This window comes from Trichomycterus rosablanca, chromosome 22 (assembly GCF_030014385.1).
Source record: "Trichomycterus rosablanca isolate fTriRos1 chromosome 22, fTriRos1.hap1, whole genome shotgun sequence".
NCBI classification, from domain to species: domain Eukaryota; kingdom Metazoa; phylum Chordata; class Actinopteri; order Siluriformes; family Trichomycteridae; genus Trichomycterus; species Trichomycterus rosablanca.
Window position 1 is genome coordinate 14567079 of NC_086009.1, and position 25422 is coordinate 14592500.

The 25422-nt window shown below is 44.7% G+C and overlaps 2 protein-coding genes and 11 non-coding genes across 13 annotated transcripts in view; 9 read left to right on the plus strand and 4 right to left on the minus strand.

The window, feature by feature from the left end:
- Positions 1-3788: 3788 nt before the first annotated feature.
- On the plus strand, positions 3789-10636 carry dxo (decapping exoribonuclease). The gene is made up of 6 exons (XM_063018798.1): positions 3789-4289; positions 6613-6839; positions 7824-8043; positions 9915-10050; positions 10133-10227; positions 10303-10636. The coding sequence occupies exons 1-6, from the start codon at positions 3877-3879 to the stop codon at positions 10439-10441; spliced, it is 1230 nt and encodes a 409-aa protein (XP_062874868.1). The 5' UTR covers positions 3789-3876; the 3' UTR covers positions 10442-10636.
- A 2336-nt stretch (positions 10637-12972) lies between these two features.
- Positions 12973-20047, minus strand: slc25a17l (solute carrier family 25 member 17-like). The gene is made up of 9 exons (XM_063018867.1): positions 19925-20047; positions 18638-18698; positions 18459-18525; positions 17536-17690; positions 15506-15622; positions 15275-15420; positions 15097-15192; positions 14928-15010; positions 12973-13736 (listed from the first exon to the last, which is right to left on the minus strand). The coding sequence occupies exons 1-9, from the start codon at positions 19997-19999 to the stop codon at positions 13589-13591; spliced, it is 948 nt and encodes a 315-aa protein (XP_062874937.1). The 5' UTR covers positions 20000-20047; the 3' UTR covers positions 12973-13588.
- A 292-nt stretch (positions 20048-20339) lies between these two features.
- On the minus strand, positions 20340-20411 carry trnad-guc (transfer RNA aspartic acid (anticodon GUC)). Its single transcript has one exon. It is a non-coding gene; the product is annotated as a tRNA-Asp (tRNA).
- A 238-nt stretch (positions 20412-20649) lies between these two features.
- Positions 20650-20722, plus strand: trnat-agu (transfer RNA threonine (anticodon AGU)). Its single transcript has one exon. It is a non-coding gene; the product is annotated as a tRNA-Thr (tRNA).
- Positions 20723-20970: 248 nt separating this feature from the next.
- Positions 20971-21043, plus strand: trnat-ugu (transfer RNA threonine (anticodon UGU)). The gene has a single exon. It is a non-coding gene; the product is annotated as a tRNA-Thr (tRNA).
- A 707-nt stretch (positions 21044-21750) lies between these two features.
- Positions 21751-21823, plus strand: trnat-agu (transfer RNA threonine (anticodon AGU)). The gene has a single exon. It is a non-coding gene; the product is annotated as a tRNA-Thr (tRNA).
- A 248-nt stretch (positions 21824-22071) lies between these two features.
- On the plus strand, positions 22072-22144 carry trnat-ugu (transfer RNA threonine (anticodon UGU)). The gene has a single exon. It is a non-coding gene; the product is annotated as a tRNA-Thr (tRNA).
- Positions 22145-22199: 55 nt separating this feature from the next.
- Positions 22200-22271, minus strand: trnad-guc (transfer RNA aspartic acid (anticodon GUC)). The gene has a single exon. It is a non-coding gene; the product is annotated as a tRNA-Asp (tRNA).
- Positions 22272-23446: 1175 nt separating this feature from the next.
- On the plus strand, positions 23447-23517 carry trnag-gcc (transfer RNA glycine (anticodon GCC)). Its single transcript has one exon. It is a non-coding gene; the product is annotated as a tRNA-Gly (tRNA).
- Positions 23518-23679: 162 nt separating this feature from the next.
- trnat-agu (transfer RNA threonine (anticodon AGU)) lies at positions 23680-23752 on the plus strand. The gene has a single exon. It is a non-coding gene; the product is annotated as a tRNA-Thr (tRNA).
- Positions 23753-24000: 248 nt separating this feature from the next.
- Positions 24001-24073, plus strand: trnat-ugu (transfer RNA threonine (anticodon UGU)). The gene has a single exon. It is a non-coding gene; the product is annotated as a tRNA-Thr (tRNA).
- Positions 24074-24128: 55 nt separating this feature from the next.
- On the minus strand, positions 24129-24200 carry trnad-guc (transfer RNA aspartic acid (anticodon GUC)). The gene has a single exon. It is a non-coding gene; the product is annotated as a tRNA-Asp (tRNA).
- A 1175-nt stretch (positions 24201-25375) lies between these two features.
- trnag-gcc (transfer RNA glycine (anticodon GCC)) overlaps positions 25376-25422 on the plus strand; it is a 71-nt gene continuing 24 nt past the window's right edge. Inside the window, exon 1 of the tRNA in view lies at positions 25376-25422. This exon is cut by the window's right edge and continues 24 nt beyond it. This is a non-coding gene — a tRNA (tRNA-Gly).

The window sequence follows — 25422 nt, forward strand, 5'->3', positions numbered from 1 at the left end:
CTTCAATGGTCAGGACTCCACCAGGACCACTACAGAGTAAGTATTACTCAGGTGGTTGATCATTCTCAGCACTGCAGTGACACTGATGTGTGTTGTGCTGGTATGAGTGGATAAGACACAGCAGCGCTGCTGGAGTTTTTAAACACCTCACTGTCACTGCTGGACTGAGAATAGTCCACCAACCAAAAATATCCAGCCAACAGCGCCCCATGGGCAGCGTCCTGTGACCACTGATGAAGATCTCAAACATGACCAACTCAAACAGCAGCAATAGATGAGCGATCGTGTCCGACTTTACATCTACAAGGTGGACCAACTAGGTAGGAGTGTCTAATAGAGTGGACAGTGAGTGGACACGGTATTTAAAAACTCCAGCAGCGCTGCTGTGTCTTATCCACTCATATCAGCACAACACACACTAACACACCACCACCATGTCATTGTCAGTGCAGTACTGAGAATGATCCACCACCCAAATAATATCTGCTCTGTGGTGGTCCTGTGGGGGTTCTGACCATTGAAGAACAGCATGAAAGGGGGCTAACAAAGCATGCAGGGAAACAGATGGACTACAGAGTGTGTAGAAACAAGGAGGTGGTTTTAATGTTATGGCTGATCGGTGTAGATAATTTTGGTCTGGTTTGCTTTTCTGTTTAACTGGAATGGCTTTTGCTGGAATGATGCTTTAGTTGTTTGTTGCTGAACTATTAGAGTCCATAAGATCTTTCCTTCTTTACCAGAGTCCTTGGTGAATATCATAGACCTATTGATGTTTCTCAGCTATATTAATTTTAATGCCTTTGTAAATACTGCAGCGTACCGCCATAATAAACTGTAAGGTTTACTTACCTTGTCTTATCTTATAATATAATAGTATAAATATTTCACTCAAATATGTCACTTTCATGGCTCAGTATGTGAATAAAAAGACATTTTCTGGGATTTCTTGACTGCAAACCCTTGTTTGGTTGGAATTATATTTAACTTTTATTTCTATTCAGTCATTTTGAAGTTGCTTGTATTCATTGGTGTCCTGAAGTCACCAAGATGCCAGGTACTTTAAGTATGCCTATACTAACTAGTACTAAAGACTTCAGTTTATAAGCACAAAGACAAACAAAGCAAAGTGCATGAACAGAAAAACAATACCGGGAATATATGTATATATATATATATATATATAAAAAAAAAATTTCTCCCCCTTTAGCGCATCCAATTGTCCAATTTTTGCATGTGCTTCCTCTCTGTCTATGCCGAACCCTGCCCTGACAGAGGAGATTGAAGCTAACCAACATCCCCTCCGAAACACTGGCAGCAGCCGGATGCATCTTTGCCACCCAACATTGATGAGTTTGGCGCCACCTAGCGTTGCATGCAGAGAGACACACCCTAAGGGCACCCTCCCTCATCTCTTGTGTAGGCGCCTCTAAATCAGCCGGCAGAGATCGTAATCGCATTCTGACAGAGAGAGAGACCCACCCCCTCCAGTCTCCAATCCCACCCCCTTACCTGAACAACAGGCCAATCGTTGTTCATATCGCCGGCCAGCCTTCGACTGGCTGAAGGCAGAGCTGGATTCGAAACGACATGCTTTCGAAATCCAGCTCTGGTTGCAGCGCGTGTTTTTACCGCTGCGCCACCTGAGCGGCTGAAAATTAGTAATATAATGTTTATTAATACAATAAAAATCATAACGTATAACAGTTACTGCCATACTTTTTTTGCCTGCTTTCATTCTGTTCTTCAATTGTCAGGACCCCCACAGGACCACCACAAAGCAGGTATTATTTAGGTGGTGGATCATTCTCGGCACGGCACTGCACTGACACGGTGGTGGTGTGTTAGTGTGTGTTGTGCTGGTATGAGTGGATCAGACACAGCAGCGCTGCTGGAGTTTTAAAATACCGTGTCCACTGACTGTCACACACAAGAAAACAACACTGCTGGCACAGTCCAACACTGCTGGCAAAGTAGGTGTCACTTGTCAAAATTCAGTCTGGGTTCAATCCTTGCACCCAATCACAGTCTGTAAGGAGTTTACATGACCACCCTGGGTCCATGGACTCTTACCTCCTGAAAATACCACCTGCTATTATGAATTACCCCTACGTGTGAATGGGTGAACAGAATGCCTTTGTTTGTCATATATACATATACAGGCGTACATTCATTACATTTCTGTTTTACCACCGCTTTATCCTGGTCAGGGTCACAGTGGGTCAAATGGGTGAAAGGTAGAAAATGCGCTGGTCACCAGTCCATCACAGGGCAAACACACTTACTCACACACATTCACACCCAGCGGGTTTTGTATCTTCAGTTAACCTGAGTGCATGTGGGAGGAAACCGGAGCACCCGCAGGAAACCCAGGCAGACACGTGGCGAACATGCAAACTCCACACAGAAAGGGAATCGAACCCAGGACCTTCTTGCTATGAGGAGACAGGGCTACCCACCGAGCCAACGTGCTGCCCTAAACAAAGAAATCATTTTGATTGAATGAATGGCCGCCTGAGTGAGTGAATCAGAATCAGAATCACTTTAATTTGCCAGGTATGTCACACATACGAGGAATTTGCTTTGGTGATACACACAATAATACACATAATAGTCCACATAATAGTACACACAATACACATAATAGTACAGATAATTGCACATGTATGACATGTAACATAGAACATATTTAACAGACCCGACAGCACACGAACTGTTAACCAGTATTTACCTACATTTGCCCAAGAGAACAATTTTGGTAAAAAAGTGTTACAGCTCTGGGGGAAAAAGCTGTTAACGTGTCTGGATGTGTTTGTTTTTATTGTCCCGAGTCTTCTGCCAGATGGAAGAGTTTGAAAAAGGTGATGTCCAGGATGAGAGGGGTCTGCTGTAATTTTGCCGGCACGCTTCAGCACTCTGCTGTTGTAGATGTCCTGAAGCGTTGGCAGACTACATCCAATGATCCTCTCCGCTGTCTTGATTATACACTGGAGTCTGGCTCGTTCCTGTGATGTTGAGGAGCCAAACCAAATGGTGACGGATGATGTCAGGATGGACTATTATTGCTGTGTAGAACTAGATCAGCAGACTCTGTAGCAGGTTGAATTTCCTCAGCTTGTCTCAGGAAGAACATTCTCTGCTGAGCCCTCTTGGCGATGGAGAGCGTGTTCTTTTCCCACTTTAGGTCCCTGGATAAGGTGGTGCCCAGGAACTTAAGTGACTCCACCACTGAGACCATAGAGCCATTAATCGTGAGGGGAGGTAAGGAGGGCGCATTGCGCCTGAAATCCACCACCATCCCTACAGCCTTTTGCGCGTTGATCAGCAGGTGGTTGTCGCTGCACCAGGAGACCAGCTGCTCGACTTCCTTTCTGTAGGCAGACTCGTCACTGTCGGTTATGAGGCCCACCACAGTGGTGTCATCAGCAAACAGTGAGACCCCTGAATGATGCAGTGCCTTATCCAGAGTGTATTCCTGCCTTACAAATAGTGTTTCTTGGTAGGCATTGAGAGCACCTCGACCCTGATCAGAATGAATATACGCGCATAAATTAATACAATCTTGTGCAGTAGGTGGCGTCGATGCACCTTTGAGCTGAGAATGTCAACAACCGATGTTCAAGAAGAAAATCAAAACAACCTCATTCACGTCATAGTTCGTTTATTGTCTGGTAGTCGCGGTTTATATTTTTAACTACAATTATTTAATTAAGAAGTGAATAAATATTTCGAATATGATATTTCAAAATTTTCACATTTTTAATTATTACTGCGCCGTTTTGTTTTGCTAACCAGTTAGCAAACACGCTAGCAACGTTGCTACACATTAGCAGCCGTTAGCATTTAGCTTACAACTTAAAACGAAATAACCCACCAGATATGGAGTTCCAGCGCGGAAAAGCACGGCAGTCTAAACCCGGCCGCTATAATAAAAGAGACGGTGCTTTTAGTTCAGATCTTTCTGCTAATAAACACTTCAGAGCCGGTGGGGAAGAGTCCCAATCGCTGTGCACCCGGAGCCAGGTGTATGAGCGCAACTTCCCGCTGTACAAACAGCCCGTAGAGGTGGGAGTCTTCTCCCTGGATTCACAAAGAAACTTCCACAACGATTCCAGACAGCTTCGATATTATGTTGACCCTGATAGAAACCCCCGATTTAACCTGAGAGATGGATATCGAGACCGTTTCATTAAGAGAGACGAGTCCGTTAAAGAGAGACTCGATCATATGCTGCACTGGATTCTGCAAAACGGAGACAAACTTCAAACCACAAAAGCCAGCTTATCTTCAAGGTGAGCGAGTGTTTTTTTCTGTAGTTCTACAATTACTGACTGTAGTCCATCTGTTTCTCTACGTACTGTTTTTGCCAGCTTTCACCCTGTTCTTCAATGCTCAGGACCACTACAGAGCAGGTATTATTTAGGTGGTGTATCATTCTCAGCACTGCAGTGACACTGACATGGTGGTGGTGTGATAGTGTGTGTTGTGCTGGTATGAGTGGATGAGACACAGCAGCGCTGCTGGAGGTTTTAAACACCGTGTCCACTCACTGTCCACTTTATTAGACACTCCTACCTAGTTGGTCCACCTTGTAGATGTAAAGTCAGAGACGATCGCTCATCTATTGCGGCTGTTTGAGTTGGTCATCTTCTAGACTTTCGTCAGTGGTCACAGGACGCTGCCCACGGGGCTTTTGGTTGGTGGACTATTCATTTAGCGACTTACATTACAGTTACAGTATATAGTCTGAGCAATTGAGGGTTAAGGGCCTTCCTCAAGGACCCAACAGCAGCAACCTGGCAGTGGTGGGGCTTGAACTAGCGACCCTCTGATCACTGGTCCAGTACCTTAACCACTAGGATACAGCTGGCCCTATTCTCAGTCCAGCAATGACAGTGAGGTGTTTAAAAACTCCATCAGCGCTGCTGTCGGATCCACTCATACCAGCACAACACACACTAACACACCACCACCATGTCGGTGTCAGTGCAGTGCTGAGAATGATCCACCACCCAAATGATACCTACTCTGTGGTGGTCCTGGGAGAGTCCTGACCATTGAAGAACAGCATGAAAGGGGGGTAAACAAAGCATGCAGAGAAACAAATGGACTACAGTTAGTAATTGTAGAACTACAAAGTGCTTCTATATGGTAAGTGGAGCTGATAAAATAGACAGTGAGTGTAGAAACAAGGAGGTGGTTTTAATGTTATGGCCGATCAGAAAGAGGTTAAAAAGTAACATCATGACAATTTGAATGTGTTGGTGTTTTGACAAACAACCTAAATGTCCGTATGGCCAAACAATCCCAATTGGTGGGTAGCACTGTCGCCTTACAGCAAACAGTCCGTGGTTTGATTCCTAGGTGAAGAGGTTTGCATGAACCTCCTTGTGTCTGTGTGGGTTTCCTCCGGATGGTCCGGTTTCCTCCCACAGTCCAAAGACATACATTCAGGTGAATTGGAGATACTAAAATTGCCCTAGGTGTTTGTGTGTGCTCACCTGTAATGGACTGGCGACCTGTCTGGGGTGTTTTCTTACCATTGACCCAGTGAATTAGACCCACTGTAAACAATAAACCAGTTGCCATCAATCCTTTAATATACTAGACACAGTTCAGTCCTTCTATTTTACCTAGTTATTCCTACCTGAGTGTCTAGGCATCTTTTTTTTCCATAAAGTCTAATAGATGTGTCACGTCATATCACTACACCATCATCAGCTTTCTCTAATGCAGTAACACACCTCGGACCGGATGCCGACCTGGGGCCTCGCCCACTCATTCCCCCTCAGACACAGCCAGTCATGTCCGTATGTTGACGCCTGTCCTGCCGATAGTAGGAAATTCGCTACGGATTCGAACCGTGGATTCCAACAGTAGTGGGTTAGCTTGGGTTTGATATGACTGTATCAGGTGCAGCAGCACCTTAGTTTAGGTGTCTAACTGTACACCTAGAACGTGTTCTAACAGGGTAACACTGTATTAATGCTTATGGTTTTGGAATAGGATGTGAAAACAAGCTAATTCTTAAGTGTCCACATACTTTTGGCTATATAGTGTTATGTAAATGACATAGCTGGGGGGGGGGGGGGGTGCTGGTGCTGGAGCCTATCCCAGCTTTTCAATGGGCGCAAGGCTGTGTACAGTAACACCCTGGACAGGGTGCCAGTCCATCGCAAGGCAGACACACACACACTCACATTCACCTATAGGGCAATTCAGTGTTTCCTGCATGTTTTTGGACTGTGGGAGGAAACCCATGCAGACACAGAGAGAACATGCAAACTCTGCACAGAAAGGACCCGGACCACCTCGCCTGGGGATCGAACCCATGACCTTGTTGCTGTAAGGCGACAGTGCTACCCACCGAGCCACGGTGCTGCTCCTGGTGGTCTAAACTATTACTGTTATACTGTATGAAATTCCATATACACTGAGATAAGATTTTGGCTAGACTATACCCCTAGTTTTGTTACCTCATGTACAGTATGACTCAAGGCAAATGGGTGCGTCTTGGTACGTTTTGGATGGCTGAAGTTCCTAACAGGGCAAATTTGGGTAAACGTAACCTCTAATGAATCATGTCCCAGCTGTCTAAACCATATTCATTTCCAGTTTACTAGGTGTGGACTTTGTGACATGGCGAGGTCACTTAACCAAGCTGTTGACCACTCCGTACGAGACGCAGGAGGGCTGGCTGCTGGCCGTGTCCAAGTTCGGTGGCACGCTATACATAAGCGAAGTGGAAACGGAGGCTGCTCGAGTTAGCCGAGAGAACCGCACAGAGAGGCATGAGGAGATGATGTACTGGGGCTATAAGTTTGAACAGTACATCTGTGCAGGTATAACAACAATGCACATTTACACTAAACAAACCTCAGTACCAAAGACACTATACACTGATCAGCCATAACATTAAAACCACCTCCTTGTTTCTACACTCACTGTCCATTTTATCAGCTCCACTTACCATAAAGAAGCACTTTGCAGTTCTACAATTACTGACTGTAGTCCATCTGTTTCTCTGCATGCTTTGTTACCCCCCTTTCATGCTGTTCTTCAATGGTCAGGACTCTCCCAGGACCACTACAGAGTAGGTATTATTTGGGTGGTGGGTCATTCTCAGCACTGCAGTGACACTGACATGGTGGTTGTGTGTTGTGCTGGTATGAGCAGTGCTGATGTAGTTTTTAAACACCTCACTGTCACTGCTGGACTGAGAATAGTCCACCAACCAAAAATATCCAGCCAACAGCGCCCCGTGGGCAGCGTCCTGAGACCACTGATGAAGGTCTAGAAGATGACCAATTCAAACAGCAGCAATAGATGAGCGATCGTCTCTGACTTTACATCTACAAGGTAGATCAAGCGTCTAATAGAGTGGACAGTGAGTGGACACGGTATTTAAAAACTCCAGCAGCGCTGCTGTGTCGGATCCACTCGTACCAGCACAACACACACTAACACACCACCACCATGTCATTGTCACTGCAGTACTGAGAATGAGCCACCACCTAAATAATACCTGCTCTGTGGTGGTCCTGTGGGGGTCCTGACCATTGAAGAACAGGGTGAAAGCAGGCTAAAAAAAGTATGTAGAGAAACAAATGGACTACAGTCAGTAATTGTAGAACTTCAAAGTGCTTCTATGTGGTAAGTGGAGCTGATAAAATGGACAGTGAGTGTAGAAACAAGGAGGTGGTTTTAATGTTATGGCTAATCAGTGTATATCATATATTCTTCTTTTTATTGCATTTAACAAGACGTCCCAACTTTTTTGGAACTAGGGTTTGTACTATTATTCCCTGAACTTTTTATTTTTTAAGATGATGTGAATGGGGTTCCAGCACGAGAAGGGGTGGTCAACACGAACGAGGCTTTCTGCACGGTGGTCCAGACACGGCTGGCAGACCACAAGCTGCTCTTTGCTGGTGAGGTGGACTGTCGGGACAAAGACCCCAGAGCTCCACCGGCCCCGGCGTGCTACATCGAGCTGAAGACTTCCGCTGAGATCTGTACCCCGAAGCAGCGAAGTAACTTCCACAGGTCCATCTTCAAACTGTCTTCTTTAGGCCACAAACTCCAAATCGATTTACCTGGTATTAATTTTCCATCAATCAGCCAATGAAAGTGATCGTTTATACAAGGATTCTCTGGGAATCACTCGGCGCAATGCGGTAACAAATCCCAGACATAATGACAATCCATCGCAGGGTTTCGTCTGCTGGGGATTTGAGCCCTGGATACCAATTGAAAAATAACCTTTTTAATTTTATACGACACACTGAGAAATATCATTTGTGCTCAGTGTCAGGTACTAACTGATTTTAGAATAATAGGCCTGCCAATACACTATAAGGTTACACCATAAAACACTGGTATATTGGTTGCAATGTTAAAGCAAAGTTTGGAGCAGTTGTACCATGGCTGGGTACAAGTATAGTACATGAGTACAAAGGAGTACATTAGAAACATATTGCAGCTCAAATGGGACCCTCAAACCAACAATAAACTGTATGAGATACACCCCAATATTAGGGAAGAACCCAAAACATCTAATAAGGAGAGAAAGTCCTATACTTATACCATTACTATAACACATCCTTACTGAATGCCCAAGATATATCAAAGAAAGACAAACATTACATATGCCTGAAAAAATAAGAGATCCACAATAAGAATAATACACTATATTGCCAAAAGTATTCACTCACCCATCCAAATCATTGAATTCAGGTGTTCCAATCACTTCCATGGTCACAGGTGTGTAAAACCAAGCACCTTGGCATGCAGACTGCTTCTACAAACATTTGTAAAAGAATGGGTCGCTCCCAGGAGCTCAGTGAATTCCAGCGTGGTACTGTGATAGGATGCCACCTGTGCAACAAGTCCAGTCGTGAAATTTCCTCGCTACTAAATATTCCACAGTTGACTGTCAGTGGTATTATAAAGTGGAAGCGATTGGGAACGACTGCAGCTCAGTCATGAAGTGGTAGGCCAGGTAAAATGACAGACTAAGGTCAGCGGATTTTGAGGCGCATCGTGCGCCAACTGTCGCCAACTGTCTGCAGAGTCAATCGCTACAGACCTCCAAACTTCATGTGGCCTTCAGATTAGCTCAAGAACAGTGCGTAGAGAGCTTCATGGAATGGGTTTCCATGGTCGAGCAGCTGCATCCGAGCCTTACATCACCAAGCGCAGTGGTGTAAAGCACGCCGCCACTGGACTCTAGAGCAGTGGAGACGTGTTCTCTGGAGTGAAGTTTGGTGGAGGGGGGATTATGGTGTGGGGTTGTTTTTCAGGAGTTGGGCTCGGCCCCTTAGTTCCAATGAAAGGAACTCTTAATGCTTCAGCATACCAAGAGATTTTGGCAATTTCATGCTCCCAACTTTGTGGAAACAGTTTGGGGATGGCCCCTTCCTGTTCCAACATGACTGCGCACCAGTGTACAAAGCAAGCTCCATAAAGACATGGATGAGCCAGTTTGGTGTGAAAGAACTTCACTGTCTTGACTTCAACCCTATAGATAGAACACCTTTGAATGAATGAATGAGAGTGGAGACTGTGAGCCAGGCCTTCTCGTCTAACATCAGTGTCTGACCTCACAAATGCGCTTCTGGAAGAATGGTCAAACATTCCCATAATCACACTTCTAAACCTTGTGGAAAGCCTTCGCAGAAGAGTTGAAGCTGTTACAGCTGCAAGGGGTGGGCCGACATCATATTAAACCCTATGGATTAAGAATGGGACGTCACTTAAGTTCATATGCATGTGAAAGCAGACGAGCGAATACTTTTGGCAATATAGTGTATATGAAAATATCCCCTAAAAGACTGCCCTGGCGTGTACAGGTCCCGTACTCTGTCAACGTGTATTGCGAGTCAGTGACCTGTTTCTGATGGCTTTTCTTCTCACAGATACAAGCTGCTGAAATGGTGGGCCCAATCGTTTCTTCCCGGAGTTCCACGAGTAGTCGCCGGGTTTCGAGATCACGACGGAATAGTGGTGTCTGTGGAGACCATCCCCATCTCCAAAATATCCCAACTCATCAAGGTTTGGTCCAAAGCAGCATGATGATCCATGCACATCTGGAAGGCTTTTTTTTTTTTTTAAATAAACTTTCTTTTGCTTACAGAACGAGCACAACTGCTGGAAGCCTACGGTCTGCATGAACTTCTGCAGCGACTTCCTGTCCTTTGTGAAATCTGTTGTGAAAGAGGATGACCCAAGGTAAAAATACGCTCACAGAGGTCATCGTATCTTCTGTTTGATTTCTGTTTTCTAATCCAAGCGTATTTCATTCAGGTTGGTGTATCTGTTTGAGTGGGAGCCACGCAGGGACGTGACGTACTCCGTTCACCGAGACTCTGGGTATACGTTTCTTCCAGATTGGTTTATCCAAGAACTGACAAGTCGCGGTGGTCCTGAAATGCAACAGAGCTAACTCCAGTGTTGAACTCTCGACAAACAGTCACAGATGGCTATTTTTAAGGCAGAAAAGGCAGCATGATGTGAATGTATTTTTTATGTATCCACTGATCAGCCAAAGCACTGCCCAAAAGTGTACATGGCAAAGCCTCTTTTGTAACAATTGTGCATGTGACGGTGAGGGGTGTAATAAATGTTGGGCTGATGGTAATTACTCATAGTATAGGTGTTGAATGCAGCAGATATACACTGATCAGCCATAACATTAAAACCACCACCTGGTTTCTACACTCACTGTCCATTTTTATCAGCTCCACTTACCATATAGGAGCAATTTGTAGTTCTACAATTACTGACTGTAGTCCATCTGTTTCTCTGCATGCTTTGTTAGCCCCCTTTCACCCTGTTCTTCAATGGTCAGGACCCCCACAGAGCAGGTATTATTTAGGTGGTGGATCATTTTCAGCACTACAGTGACACTGACGTGGTGGTGGTGTGTTAGTGTGTGTTGTGCTGATATGAGTGGATCAGACACAGCAGTGCTACTGGAGTTTTTAAATACCGTGTCCACCTCACTAAGACACTCCTACCTAGTTGGTCCACCTTGTAGATGTAAAGTCAGAGATGGTCGCTCATCTATTGCTGCTGTTTGAGTTGGTCATCTTCTAGACCTTCATCAGTGGTCACAGGGCGCTGTTGGCTGGATACTTTTGGTTGGTGGACTATTCTCAGTCCAGCAGTGACAGTAAGGTGTTTAAAAACTCCATCAGTGCTGCTGTGTCTGATCCACTCATACCAGCACAACACTAACACACCACCTATGTCAGTGTCACTGTAGCGGTCCTGTGGGGGTCCTGACCATTGAAGAACAGCATGAAGCATGAAGAGAAACAGATGGACTACAAAATGCTTCTATATGGTAAGTGGAGCTGAGTGTAGAAACAAGGAGGTGGTTTTACTGTTATGGCTGATCGGTGTAAGGAGCATAAAGACATAAAGAGTCACAAACTCCTGACAGGTTGTTGGGCAGCCAAGAATTATTGATGCCAAAGGACATGAAGGCAACCAATAGAAGCTACTGTGGCTCAAATGGCAGATGTTTTGAATACTGGTCATCCTGCATTGGCCAAAAACATCTAGACACAGTGCATCAAATCCTTATGTATATAGGGCTACATGGTCGTAAGTCGTAGGCCAGTGCAAGTACCCATGCTAACTTCGGTCGTCTGTCAAAAAGCACCTACAGTTTGGATAATAGGGCACAATGTAATAAACTATACAATGCTAATTAATAAAGCAAGCATGCAATCAAGGGCAAACGGGAATACGTTTACAAATTTATTTCACTATATCCAGAATTCAATTAAATTAGTAAAATAAATTACAGAAAGGTAGAAGTAAAACGCAATTAATTAACAGTGTAAACTAGGTGCTGTTGCACCAACAACCGCAGTTTCACTGGCAGTAGGTAGTAATATAACAAAACAACCGCTATGTCAGAAAATGTAACCGGTTAGTGCAAATGAGATTTTGGTCAATTAAGATTAATAGGATTTTAAGTCAATCTTGTTCGTTGACAGATATACTCTTGCTTCTATTCATTCAATAGTTTTAAAAATCATTATACAAGTTATTTATACAGATGTTCTATTTGCTGATCAGGACGAACTCAAAGACTTCTCACATTGAGCAATAACATCCAGATTTGTTATTTGTTAACATGAACCTGAACATGCATCGTTTAGTCTAACCCTCTATCTCTAATATACACCAATCAGCCATAACATTAAAACCACCTCCTTGTTTCTACACACATCCATTTATCGGCTTCACTTGCCATATATGAGCACTTTGTAGTTCTACAATTACTGACTGTAGTCCATCTGTTTCTCTGCATGCTTTGTTAGCCCCCTTTCATGCTGTTCTTCAATAGTCAGGACTCTCACAGGACCACCACAGAGCAGGTATTATTTAGGTGGTGGATCATTCTCAGCACTGCAGTGACACTGACATGGTGGTGGTGTGTTAGTGTCTGTTGTGCTGGTATGAATGGACCTCACTGTCACTGCTAGACCGAGAATAGTCCACCAACCAAAAATATCCAGCCAACAGCGCCACATGGGCAGCGTCCTGTGACCACTGATGAAGGTCTAGAAGATGACCAACTCGAACAGCAGCAATAGATGAGCGATCATCTCTGACTTTACGTCTACAAGGTGGACCAACTAGGTAGGAGTGTCTAAGAGTGGACAGTGAGTGGACACGGTATTTACCAACTCCAGCAGCGCTACTGTGTCTGATCCACTCACACCAGCACAACACACACTAACACACCACCACCATGTCAGTGTCACTGCAGTGCTGGGAATGATCCACCACCCAAATAATACCTACTCTGTAGTGGTCCTGGGAGAGTCCTGACCATTGAAGAACTGCATGAAAGCAGGCTTAAAAGGTATGTAGAGAAACAGATGTACTACAGTCAGTAATTGTAGAACTACAAAGTGCTTCTATATGGTAAGTGGAGCTGATAAAATGTACAGTGAGTGTAGAAACAAGGAGGTGGTTTTAATGTTATGGCTGATCAGTTTAACAGTATTCAGGACACGAATGAAGATGTTAGTTGACATGCTAGCCTGTTGTGCCACCTCATCCCATTGGTTTGAATGGCATGATGCTAACTGTATTAGCTTAGTAAGCGAAAACTGATGGAATCGCTGTCTAAGTAGTGCGTTCGAATAACCTGCCTTATAAATCGATGACTTATTAGAATCCTCTCTGTTTGGGCAGCTGCCTATGTAGGCAGTAAGACAGCAAGGCAGTTCACTAGGTTTTCGAACGGACCCATAGTAATTATCCTTACAGAACCCTGGTCTCCAGAACTGATGCTTTTCTGATTATATTTTTAATGGAGAGCCTTTAGAGTCCGAACTTGTTACAGGACCGGCTGCATCACCATCGGTCATGTACCACTTATTGGTAGCGATATGCATTACAAAGCTGCAGACCCAGTAATAAAATAATTGGAATAAATGGATAAAAAATATACAAAATAAACAAATGAGACCATGACTGTAAAATTGTGTGTGCTAAAAAAATCCGGTATGTATCGGGACAGGTCAAGGAGGTAGTAAAGAAAAAGATCTGCTACGGCTTTACAGTGTCAGTGCTTTAGCTTCTTATTGAGGCGCATCAGTCTGAAGGTGACTGCAGCGATCTTCTCGTACACCATGAACATGAGCGCTGCTGTCAGCACCGTCTGCAGAAGTTTGGCCTCCAGACCTTTGTACAGACCAAGCGCTCCGTTCCATCTGTAATAGAGATAACGGCAGAGACAACAGTGAATACTGTTCACCAAGATTTGCTGAGGTGCTTTAAAAGGGTTAATTAGCCTAAAATTACTTTAACATGACATCTTTAGATGCTCAATTATACACCGACTAGGCATAACATTATGACCACCGACAGGTGAAGTGAATAACACTGATTATCTCTTCATCACAGCACCTGTTAGTGGGTGGGATATATTAGGCAGCAAGTGAACATTTTATCCTCAAAGTTGATGTGTTAGAAGCAGGAAAAATGGGCAAGCGTAAGGATTTGAGCGAGGGCCAACTTGTAATGGCTAGACGTCAGGGTCAGAGCATCTCCAAACTGCAGCTCTTGTGGGGTGTTCTCAGTCTGCAGTGGTCAGTATCTATCAAAAGTGGTCCAAGGAAGAAACAGTGGTAAACCGGCGACAGGGTCATGGGCGGCCAAGGCTCATTGATGCACGTAGGGAGCGAAGGCTGGCCCGTGTGGTCCGATCCAACAGACGAGCTACTGTAGCTCAAATGGCTGAAGAAGTTAATTCTGGTTCTGATAGAAAGGTGTCAGAATACACAGTGCATCACAGTTTGTTGCGTATGGGGCTACATAGCCGCAGACCAGTCAGGGTGTCCATGCTGCCCCCTGTTCACTGCCGAAAGCGCCAAGACCACGGAGCAATGGAAGAAAGTGGCCTAGGGTGCATGTCCGTCGCTTACCTGGGGAACACATGGTACCAGGATGCACTATGGGAAGAAGGCAAGCCGGCGGAGGCAGTGTGACGCTTTGGGCAATGTTCTGCTGGGAAACCTTGGGTCCTGTTAGTAGAAAGATCTGCTGCTAACATCTTGGTGCCATATACCACAGCACACCTTCAGGGGTCTAGTGGAGTCCATGCCTCAATGGATCAGGGCTGTTTAGTTAGTGTACAATCAGGACTAGAATGGACATTTTCTGATTTTGGGATGCTGTTGCTTTTTTACTTGAAACTTCAGCCTCATCAAAGCACTGGGATGACACTGAGGTGTTACAATCAGCATCACAGCACACTCTACCATGTTTTTACCATGACTGTCATTAAAGTGCTGAGAATGGTCAACTACCCAACTAAGATCTGGTCAGTAGGTGTTCTATGGGAGGGGTGGCAAAGTATAAAAGCATCTGTGTGGTAAGTGAACTTATCCAGATGGACTTACTTGATTCTGTCCATTAGTAAATTCACCACATTGCGTACGCTGCCCAGTAAACCTCCTCTCTCTTGTGACTTGTACTGGCCAAACTGGAAAAGAAATGGAGAAATGAAAAAGAGCCATGTGATGTGATGCCATTTTTGTGCAAACAAATCGTATCCATATTTTCCTTTACCCGCAGGATGGACTGGACTGTCTGCAGAGGATAAGTGGCGGTTGTAGCAACAGCTTTAGCGATAGCACCAATAAGGAAAATCTCCAGTGATGAAATCTGTAATCCGAAAAAACAAGATTTAGCATCATTAGTCAAGCTAGAATAACACTTTATATTTTAGAACGCTAGCAAGTCGTACCTTTCTTCCACCTCGCCCTGCTTTCCTCTTCATCGCCTCGTAGAACATGAACTGTACTGCAGGGTTAAACACCAGCAGCAGGGATGGAAGGGTCCCATTCCACAGCGCCCCAATTCCTTCATTAGCTACGATCTGTGAAAATGTGTCTGTAAAAAAAGACAATTATTTGTCACCTGTACTGCATCATGTTGCACATCATGTGACCGCAATCATACATATAGAAGCTCTGACCGAAAATGCCCTTGTAGTGGGTCTGGTGGATGTTCTCATTCCGGAACTTGGCTCCCTGCAGCTTAAGGCGAGTGTTTACCACCCACATGGGTGTCGTCAAAAGCACGTTTACAGCCCCTGTAGCAAAAACCAGACATTCAGGTTAAGTAACAGACATGTATGCATGGAGGTGCTTGGCTGGCGCAGCAGTAAATTACACTAGCCCACTAATTCTGGGATCACGGGTTCGAATTTCCAGCGGTACTATGAAGCAGTCAGGTGTCTACATGCACACATGATTGGCTATGTATAAGGGGTTAGGCTGAGATCCCACGATGGACAGGCATCGCACTGCATCCTTCCAGGGAAGTAATCCCAGGGAAATCCCAAGTCAACCAATCACAACCCTGATCAGGATATAGTGGTAAAAGATGAAAATAAAACTAAATGTATGCAAAAAAAAAAAACCCTGGACAGGGCACCAAACCATTGCAGGGTTTCGGCCATCCCCCCTACCTCAGACAATCATTTATCATGTAATTTATCTTTGTGACATACCCCCCCCCCCCCCTTAATTCCCAGTAAGTGATTATGACTACTATGTGTCCACATAAATAGGGCTAGTGATTCATGTGGTTCATCAGACCAGGCCACCTTCTTCCCTTGCTCCGTGGTCCAGTTCCGATGCTCACGTGCCCATTGTTGGCGCTTTCGGCGGTGGACAGGGGTCAGCATGGGCACCCTGACTGGTCTGCGGCTATGCAGCCCCATACACATCAAACTTTCTATCAGAACCAGCATAAACGTCTTCAGCAATCTGAGCTACAGTAGCTCGTCTGTTGGATCGGACCACACGGGCCAGCCTTCGCTCCCCACGTGCATCATCGAGCCTTGGCTGCCCATCACCCTGTCGCCGGTTTACCACTGTTCCTTCATTGCACCAATTTTGATAGATACTGACCACAGCAGACAAGGAACACCCCACAAGAGCTGCAGTTTTGGAGATGCTCCGACCCAGTCGTCTAGCAATCTATATTACTATATTAACAATTCCACATTTTAAAGCTTTATAAGGGCGGCACAGTGCTTGGTGGGTAGCACAGTCGCCTCACAGTATAGGTATAATTCCTAGGTGGAGTGGTCTTGGACATTTCTTTGTGGAATTAGCATGTTCTCCCTGTGTGGGTTTCCTCCCACATTTCAAAGACATGTAAGTTAGGTGAATTGGAGATACAAAATTGTCCATGAATTGAACTTAAACTGATGACTCGTGTGTAACCTGTACCTACCTGTCCTATCATGAATGTGAGCAAAATGATGCTAAATTCCTACTAAATAAACAAAGAAACCTTCATTATTAAAAAGTATACAGTGGTACCTTGTAACTCAATGCCCTTCACTGAGAAATTTGTTCCCTTAAACTCAACATTCAGCCGCTTTGTTCAGCGCTCGGCTTGAGCGGTGCAGTAAAACGTCATCAAAGTGCGCAAAGTGTATGATTTGTGTAACATAACTATCAAATCCACTCTGAAAGCTCAAATGTATCTGTGTTTAGCTGGATTTTTCTCCTGTTTCACTTTTAAACTTGTGTTATAGCTCAGGGTGCTGAGAAATTGTAGCAATCAGCTTTTTTTGAGAGAGTCTAAAATGCTTATCGTTAAAAAGAAGAGCAAAAGGTTATTGTGCCGCTTCTCATGTGAATGTGCCTTTACTGAATGGAATACGATATTCCAAGATCAAGCATCTCCATGATTAAGAAGCATAAGGAAACAATAAAGTCAGTCAGTTTTAACTGTTTTTTAATTGTATTTCAGTGTTTTTATATTATATGTATTATTTTCAGTGTGTAAGTGTCAAAAACAACCCCATTATTTTGCATTAGCCTAAAATATATGCAGTTCCACAAGACCACGGGACGCATTAACAGGTTTCTCATACATCCTTATGGGGAAAAATATTTCAGAACGCCTCTCCCAGACCCAATTGATGTTGAGTTTCAAGGTACCACTGTAATATTCCTACAGTTTCAAGATTTGGGAACATTTTCCTACCTGCGATAAAGCCCATGACAAGATCTCTGCCAGGCTTGGATTGCCCTTTCTCTAAAACCATCACTCGCTTTAAAGAGTTAAAGGTGTAGAAGTAGACGAAGTTAGAACAGCACAAGCTAGAGATTACTGGAAACCAGCCCCGATAGAGAGACATGCTGCAAAAGATTTAAAAAAAAAACATGTAGTTTTATCCGGCACACAGCTAACACAAATATTTGGGTTCTTCACTTTTTGCTGTTATGTTCATGACCTATATTTCAAGGTATGTTTGGACAGTGTGTCAAAGTGACTGGCTGTCATGCATTTTTAATTACAGCTGGCGGTTTCTGGTGACAAGAGGAGAAGTGTACGTTAAGTTGGCAGAGTCGGCAATGCGAAAAAATTGAGCAAAGTTTAACTTTATACAAATTAGGAGTAAAGCGATATTGCGATTACTAATAGGAACATTAAGCAGAGCCACCTGAATATTTTGCCAGTCCAGTCCCTTAATTAAGTCCAGTCCCTTAATCACTGAGCTACTCTGTCCTACATATATGATGCCAGCTCTAATGGATCAGAAATTCATTTTGAAAATACCTAGGATGGACGGCCATGCAACAACTTACATTTTCAGCATTTAGCAGATGCCTTTATCCAAAGCGACTTGTAGTAGTGTGACAGTATACAGTCTGAGCAATTTAGGGTTAAGGGCCTTGCTTAAGGGCCCAACAGCAGCAACCTGGCAGTGGTGGGGTTTAAACCAGCGACCTTCTGATTACTAGTCCAGTACCTTAACCGGTAGGCTACAACTGCCCTTGAAATGTTAATAAATAGTAGATGGTAAAACAAATTTTTATAGACGTCTGGTATCCTAAACATTGCCATGGATTCCCTCATTTGATTAGCAATCATATTTATATTAAACAACTCTATGGAATACTTACATTCCCTCCTCCTTTGCTATCTCGGCCAGAATGACAGGAGTGGATTTGGATTTTCGGTTTTCATCCACTATAGTGCAACAAAATGAACCACACATACAGAATCAGGCAATGAAGTAATCAGTTCTCTTCAGTTATCTGTAAGAACTGTAGGAAAAACTAAATAAATAACTAATACTCACCCTGAAGTCGAATTCTAGCTGTATCCAAAGGAAAGAATACGGTCATTGCTGTCACGCTGCCCTTTAAACAACATATAAACCATTTCGATTATTTATTTATTTTAAACAAAGATCTCAAAATCTTAAACTTACAGCATGGTAGGTGTAAAAAGGACAAGTCATACCAATACCAGTAAAATGAGCCATTTATTGGCACCAATGCAATGTCATTGCAACGACATTTCGTCAAAATACTTATAAATAAAAAATATATGATTTTCCCAGACCCCTAATATTTGTAATGGTTGTAATGGTAGTCACTGATGAAAATACTGCTTTTACAGTAGCGTTTAATAATTCACAGATGTAGACAATGGAACACAGCAACCTATAGAGCTCTGTATGGAACACAGTGACATACTGAAAACTATATGGAACAAAGCAAATTACTAAAAACACTATGTAAACGAGGTATGGAACTTAGCAACAAACAGAAAGATGTATTTCACAAAAGGATTTACAGAAACTTGTATGAAACACAGCAACATACAGAAAGCTGTATGTAACACAGGGATTTAAAGAAACTTGTATGGAACACAGCAACATACAGCGAGCACTGTATGAAACACAGCAACCTATAGAGAGCACTGTATGGAACACAGGGATGTGCAGAACACTGTGTGGAACACAGCAATATACAGAACATTCTATGGAATACAGCAACCTACAGAAAGCACTGTATGGAACACAGAGTAGTACAGAGAGCACTGTATGGAACACAGCAACATACAGAAAGCTGTATGTAACACATGGATTTACAGAAACTTGTATGAACACAGCAACATACAGAGAGCACTGTATGAAACACAGCAACCTATAGAGAGCACTGTATGGAACACAGGGATGTGCAGAACACTGTATGGAACACAGAGAAACATAACCGTATCGAAAACAGGGAAGTATAGAGAGCACTGTATGGAACACAGCAACATACAGAGAGGACTGTATGGAACACAGGGACGTTTAGAACACAATATGGAACACAAAGTAGTACAGATAACTGTATAGAACACAGGGAAGTACAGAAAGCACAGCATGGAACACAGCAACATACAGAAAGTAAACAGCGGTAAAATTAGTTTTATATTGGCATGCGCCTAATATTCGAGCTTCTTTCTTCTCGTTTTCGGTCAATAAACATCCAAAAATGAAAAAAATTACACAAACTCACTCTGAATAAACTAGGAACAAACTACTTAATTATTACGTTAATTATTAGTTATTTTAAACGCGAGGTTCATCTCTTACCACGGCTCCTGCTACAGCGTGGACCAGAGTCTCATAGGACAGCAGACCGACTAAAGATCCATTACCTTCAGCCATTACTGCTTCTGCTCTCTGATTACTGACTGTTAATGTGACTGGACAGATCTAGCAGAGAAACTCGGTGATCAAGAGAAACTCTCACTTCAGATCATACACTAGATCAGCTGTCACAAATCCAGTAGATTTAGATCCGGTTTGTAGCGTCAAAGCAACTACAGCGCCTTCTATTTGCTGGAGGATAAGAATACCTGCAGTTGTATTTATCATACAGTTCCGATCGGAAATATTTAACCCCACAAAATCTCGGATGAGGATTCAAAACTCTATCTTTTTTTTTATAAACTTATGATCTCTACTGGTGGTCCATGGGCTTCGCAAGACGAAAAGGAATTGCCACCTCCCCGTCGGGGAATCGAACCCCGGTCTTCCGCGTGACAGGCGGAGATACTGTCCACTATACTAACGAGGATGAGTAAAGACGGCACCCGTGCAGCATATGTTCCTTTCTTCAGCAAAGCTCTTTCTGTGTGCTTTCAAAGACAGAACAGCAAAAACAGCACTTGCAGCAAAGTACACACCTGCACAACTAGCACTTGCAGCAACACACATGCATGGGGAGAAGGAAGGAAGGCATACAAATGGCACAAACGAGTAGCTTCTTTTTTTTCTCCCAAGTCTCCAGATTGTTACTTGCTCCCTCTGCTACAGGCTCCATAGCTCAGTGGTTAGAGCACTGGTCTAGTAAACCAGGGGTCGTGAGTTCAATTCTCACTGACGCCTACTTTAGTCTTTGCAGCCTACAGACCCAATGATCTCGGCTCTAGGCAAGGATGAAAAGATGAACTCCCTAAACTCCTGACTGTCGAGACCACCAGCCTTCTAAACCAGGGGGTATGATTTAAATGCTCGCCACTGCTTCTAAGGCTGGCGACTATGGGCTCAATAGATCTCGGCTACAGTCCAGACTTTTACATCAGTTTTTTTTCCTTCCCAGGTATCCAGATTGTTATTTGCTTCCCTTCTGGATGGGCTCCATAGCTGAGGGGTTAGAGCACTGGTCTTGTAAACCAGGGGTCGTGAGTTCAATTCTCACTGGGGCCTACTTTAGTCTCTTTTGGTTGTCCACGGGCTTAGCAAGACGAAAAGGAGATGCCGCCTCCCCGTCGGGGAATCGAACCCCGGTCTTCCGCGTGACAGGCGGAGATACTGTCCACTATACTAACAAGGATGAGAAAGGACGGCACCCGTTCAGCATACGTTCCTTTCTTCAGCAAAGCTCTTTCTGTGTGCTTTCAAAGACAGAACAGCAAAAACAGCACTTGCAGCAAAGTACACACCTGCACAACTAGCACTTGCAGCAACACACATGCATGGGGAGAAGGAAGGAAGGCATACAAATGGCACAAAACACAACCCCCACTACCTGCAGGAAGGTAAGCACAAACTCAAGCTTCCACAAGCAGCCTTTGCTTTATGCCGTATGGCCCAACTGACTCACTAACACAAGCTTGCCAAGCCAAACCAATTCAGTACACCAAGTCAGAAAGATCACAGTCATGCTCATTGAAGCTTTCAAGTCAAACTTACAGATGAGAGAGCTCATTTGCAGAAAGGCCCCCAGGAGTCCATCTGCCTCCACCCTTCTTGCATTCCTGCTATTTTTGCAGTCTTTAGCTGTCGCACAAGTCAATCTGAAAGCCAGCAAAATCCACTAGGACAGCCAGGAGCCGGACGCACGGCTTTTGTCAACGAGTAGCTTCTTTTTTTTCTCCCAAGTCTCCAGATTGTTATTTGTCCCCTCTGCTACAGGCTCCATATCTCAGTGGTTAGAGCACTGGTCTAGTAAACCAGGGGTCGTGAGTTCAATTCTCACTGGAGCCTACTTTAGTCTTTGCAGCCTACAGACCCAATGATCTCGGCTCTAGGCAAGGATGAGAAGATGAACTCCCTAAACTCCTGACTGTCGAGACCACCAGCCTTCTAAACCAGGGGGTATGATTTAAATGCTCGCCACTGCTTCTAAGGCTGGCGACTATGGGCTCAATAGATCTCGGCTACAGTCCAGAGTTTTACATCAGTTTTTTTTCCTTCCCAGGTATCCAGATTGTTATTTGCTTCCCTTCTGGATGGGCTCCATAGCTCAGGGGTTAGAGCACTGGTCTTGTAAACCAGCGGTCGTGAGTTCAATTCTCACTGGGGCCTACTTTAGTCTCTTTTGGTTGTCCACGGGCTTAGCAAGACGAAAAGGAAATGCCGCCTCCCCGTCGGGGAATCGAACCCCGGTCTTCCGCGTGACAGGCGGAGATACTGTCCACTATACTAACGAGGATGAGAAAGGACGGCACCCGTTCAGCATACGTTCCTTTCTTCAGCAAAGCTCTTTCTGTGTGCTTTCAAAGACAGAACAGCAAAAACAGCACTTGCAGCAAAGTACACACCTGCACAACTAGCACTTGCAGCAACACACATGCATGGGGAGAAGGAAGGAAGGCATACAAATCGCACAAAACACAACCCCCACTACCTGCAGGAAGGTAAGCACAAACTCAAGCTTCCACAAGCAGCCTTTGCTTCATGCCGTATGGCCCAACTGACTCACTAACACAAGCTTGCCAAGCCAAACCAATTCAGTACACCAAGTCAGAAAGATCACAGTCATGCTCATTGAAGCTTTCAAGTCAAACTTACAGATGAGAGAGCACATTTGCAGAAAGGCCCCCAGGAGTCCATCTGCCTCCACCCTTCAGCATACGTTCCTTTCTTCAGCAAAGCTCTTTCTGTGTGCTTTCAAAGACAGAACAGCAAAAACAGCACTTGCAGCAAAGTACACACCTGCACAACTAGCACTTGCAGCAACACACATGCATGGGGAGAAGGAAGGAAGGCATACAAATGGCACAAAACACAACCCCCACTACCTGCAGGAAGGTAAGCACAAACTCAAGCTTCCACAAGCAGCCTTTGCTTCATGCCGTATGGCCCAACTGACTCACTAACACAAGCTTGCCAAGCCAAACCAATTCAGTACACCAAGTCAGAAAGATCACAGTCATGCTCATTGAAGCTTTCAAGTCAAACTTACAGATGAGAGAGCACATTTGCAGAAAGGCCCCCAGGAGTCCATCTGCCTCCACCCTTCTTGCATTCCTGCTATTTTTGCAGTCTTGCTGGGAGCCTCCACTCGTCCAGAGGACTGTATCAGTTCTACTGGTCCCCTCCTTTTCCAGAAGTTCAAAAGCTCTTTGTCTGAATCCCAGCTGTGACATCAGCAAACTCAACGTGCAGTCATTGGAGGAACGAGGTGTGAAAGCTCTCTGCTAATCCTGATAGACCAATGATGTGCTAGCACTCAGCTGGAGTGATGGTTAAAGCTGTTGTTTGCTTCTTGTCTTTGTCTTTACTTACCAAAGAACAAGTTTTGGAAACCAACTCACCTCAGTAAAGGGGCCTTTGCCTTCGACTCCCACCACCTCAGTCAGGAAGGTCTGAGACTGGTTACACGAAGCATTGGTGGTTCAGTGGTAGAATTCTCGCCTGCCACGCGGGAGGCCCGGGTTCGATTCCCGGCCAATGCATCGGCTGCTTTTCTTCACTGGAAGCAAGCTGTCGCACAAGTCAATCTGAAAGCCAGCAAAATCCACTAGGACAGCCAGGAGCCGGACGCACGGCTTTTGTCAACGAGTAGCTTCTTTTTTTTCTCCCAAGTCTCCAGATTGTTACTTGTTCCCTCTGCTACAGGCTCCATAGCTCAGTGGTTAGAGCACTGGTCTAGTAAACCAGGGGTCGTGAGTTCAATTCTCACTGGAGCCTACTTTAGTCTTTGCAGCCTACAGACCCAATGATCTCGGCTCTAGGCAAGGATGAGAAGATGAACTCCCTAAACTCCTGACTGTCGAGACCACCAGCCTTCTAAACCAGGGGGTATGATTTAAATGCTCGCCACTGCTTCTAAGGCTGGCGACTATGGGCTCAATAGATCTCGGCTACAGTCCAGACTTTTACATCAGTTTTTTTTCCTTCCCAGGTATCCAGATTGTTATTTGCTTCCCTTCTGGACGGGCTCCATAGCTCAGGGGTTAGAGCACTGGTCTTGTAAACCAGGGGTCGTGAGTTCAATTCTCACTGGGGCCTACTTTAGTCTCTTTTGGTTGTCCACGGGCTTAGCAAGACGAAAAGGAAATGCCGCCTCCCCGTCGGGGAATCGAACCCCGGTCTTCCGCGTGACAGGCGGAGATACTGTCCACTATACTAACGAGGATGAGAAAGGACGGCACCCGTTCAGCATACGTTCCTTTCTTCAGCAAAGCTCTTTCTGTGTGCTTTCAAAGACAGAACAGCAAAAACAGCACTTGCAGCAAAGTACACACCTGCACAACTAGCACTTGCCGCAACACACATGCATGGGGAGAAGGAAGGAAGGCATACAAATGGCACAAAACACAACCCCCACTACCTGCAGGAAGGTAAGCACAAACTCAAGCTTCCACAAGCAGCCTTTGCTTCATGCCGTATGGCCCAACTGACTCACTAACACAAGCTTGCCAAGCCAAACCAATTCAGTACACCAAGTCAGAAAGATCACAGTCATGCTCATTGAAGCTTTCAAGTCAAACTTACAGATGAGAGAGCACATTTGCAGAAAGGCCCCCAGGAGTCCATCTGCCTCCACCCTTCAGCATACGTTCCTTTCTTCAGCAAAGCTCTTTCTGTGTGCTTTCAAAGACAGAACAGCAAAAACAGCACTTGCAGCAAAGTACACACCTGCACAACTAGCACTTGCAGCAACACACATGCATGGGGAGAAGGAAGGAAGGCATACAAATGGCACAAAACACAACCCCCACTACCTGCAGGAAGGTAAGCACAAACTCAAGCTTCCACAAGCAGCCTTTGCTTTATGCCGTATGGCCCAACTGACTCACTAACACAAGCTTGCCAAGCCAAACCAATTCAGTACACCAAGTCAGAAAGATCACAGTCATGCTCATTGAAGCTTTCAAGTCAAACTTACAGATGAGAGAGCTCATTTGCAGAAAGGCCCCCAGGAGTCCATCTGCCTCCACCCTTCTTGCATTCCTGCTATTTTTGCAGTCTTGCTGGGAGCCTCCACTCGTCCAGAGGACTGGATCAGTTCTACTGGTCCCCTCCTTTTCCAGAAGTTCAAAAGCTCTTTGTCTGAATCCCAGCTGTGACATCAGCAAACTCAACGTGCAGTCATTGGAGGAACGAGGTGTGAAAGCTCTCTGCTAATCCTGATAGACCAATGATGTGCTAGCACTCAGCTGGAGTGATGGTTAAAGCTGTTGTTTGCTTCTTGTCTTTGTCTTTACTTACCAAAGAACAAGTTTTGGAAACCAACTCACCTCAGTAAAGGGGCCTTTGCCTTCGACTCCCACCACCTCAGTCAGGAAGGTCTGAGACTGGTTGCACGAAGCATTGGTGGTTCAGTGGTAGAATTCTCGCCTGCCACGCGGGAGGCC

What these genes read in the sequence shown, in the direction of transcription:
- slc25a17l (XM_063018867.1), bottom strand. Translation starts at nt 19,999, where the DNA reads ATGGCTGAAGGTAATGGATCTTTAGTCGGTCTGCTGTCCTATGAGACT. An exon ending in ATAGCAAAGGAGGAGGGAAT is followed by an intron (nt 17,691 to 18,458) that starts GTAAGTATTCCA and finishes AATCTTTTGCAG; the next exon opens with CATGTCTCTCTATCGGGGCT. An exon ending in TTACTAATGGACAGAATCAA is followed by an intron (nt 13,737 to 14,927) that starts GTAAGTCCATCT and finishes TCTCTATTACAG; the next exon opens with ATGGAACGGAGCGCTTGGTC.
- dxo (XM_063018798.1), top strand. Translation starts at nt 3,877, where the DNA reads ATGGAGTTCCAGCGCGGAAAAGCACGGCAGTCTAAACCCGGCCGCTAT. An exon ending in AAAGCCAGCTTATCTTCAAG is followed by an intron (nt 4,290 to 6,612) that starts GTGAGCGAGTGT and finishes ATTCATTTCCAG; the next exon opens with TTTACTAGGTGTGGACTTTG. An exon ending in GTGAAAGAGGATGACCCAAG is followed by an intron (nt 10,228 to 10,302) that starts GTAAAAATACGC and finishes TATTTCATTCAG; the next exon opens with GTTGGTGTATCTGTTTGAGT.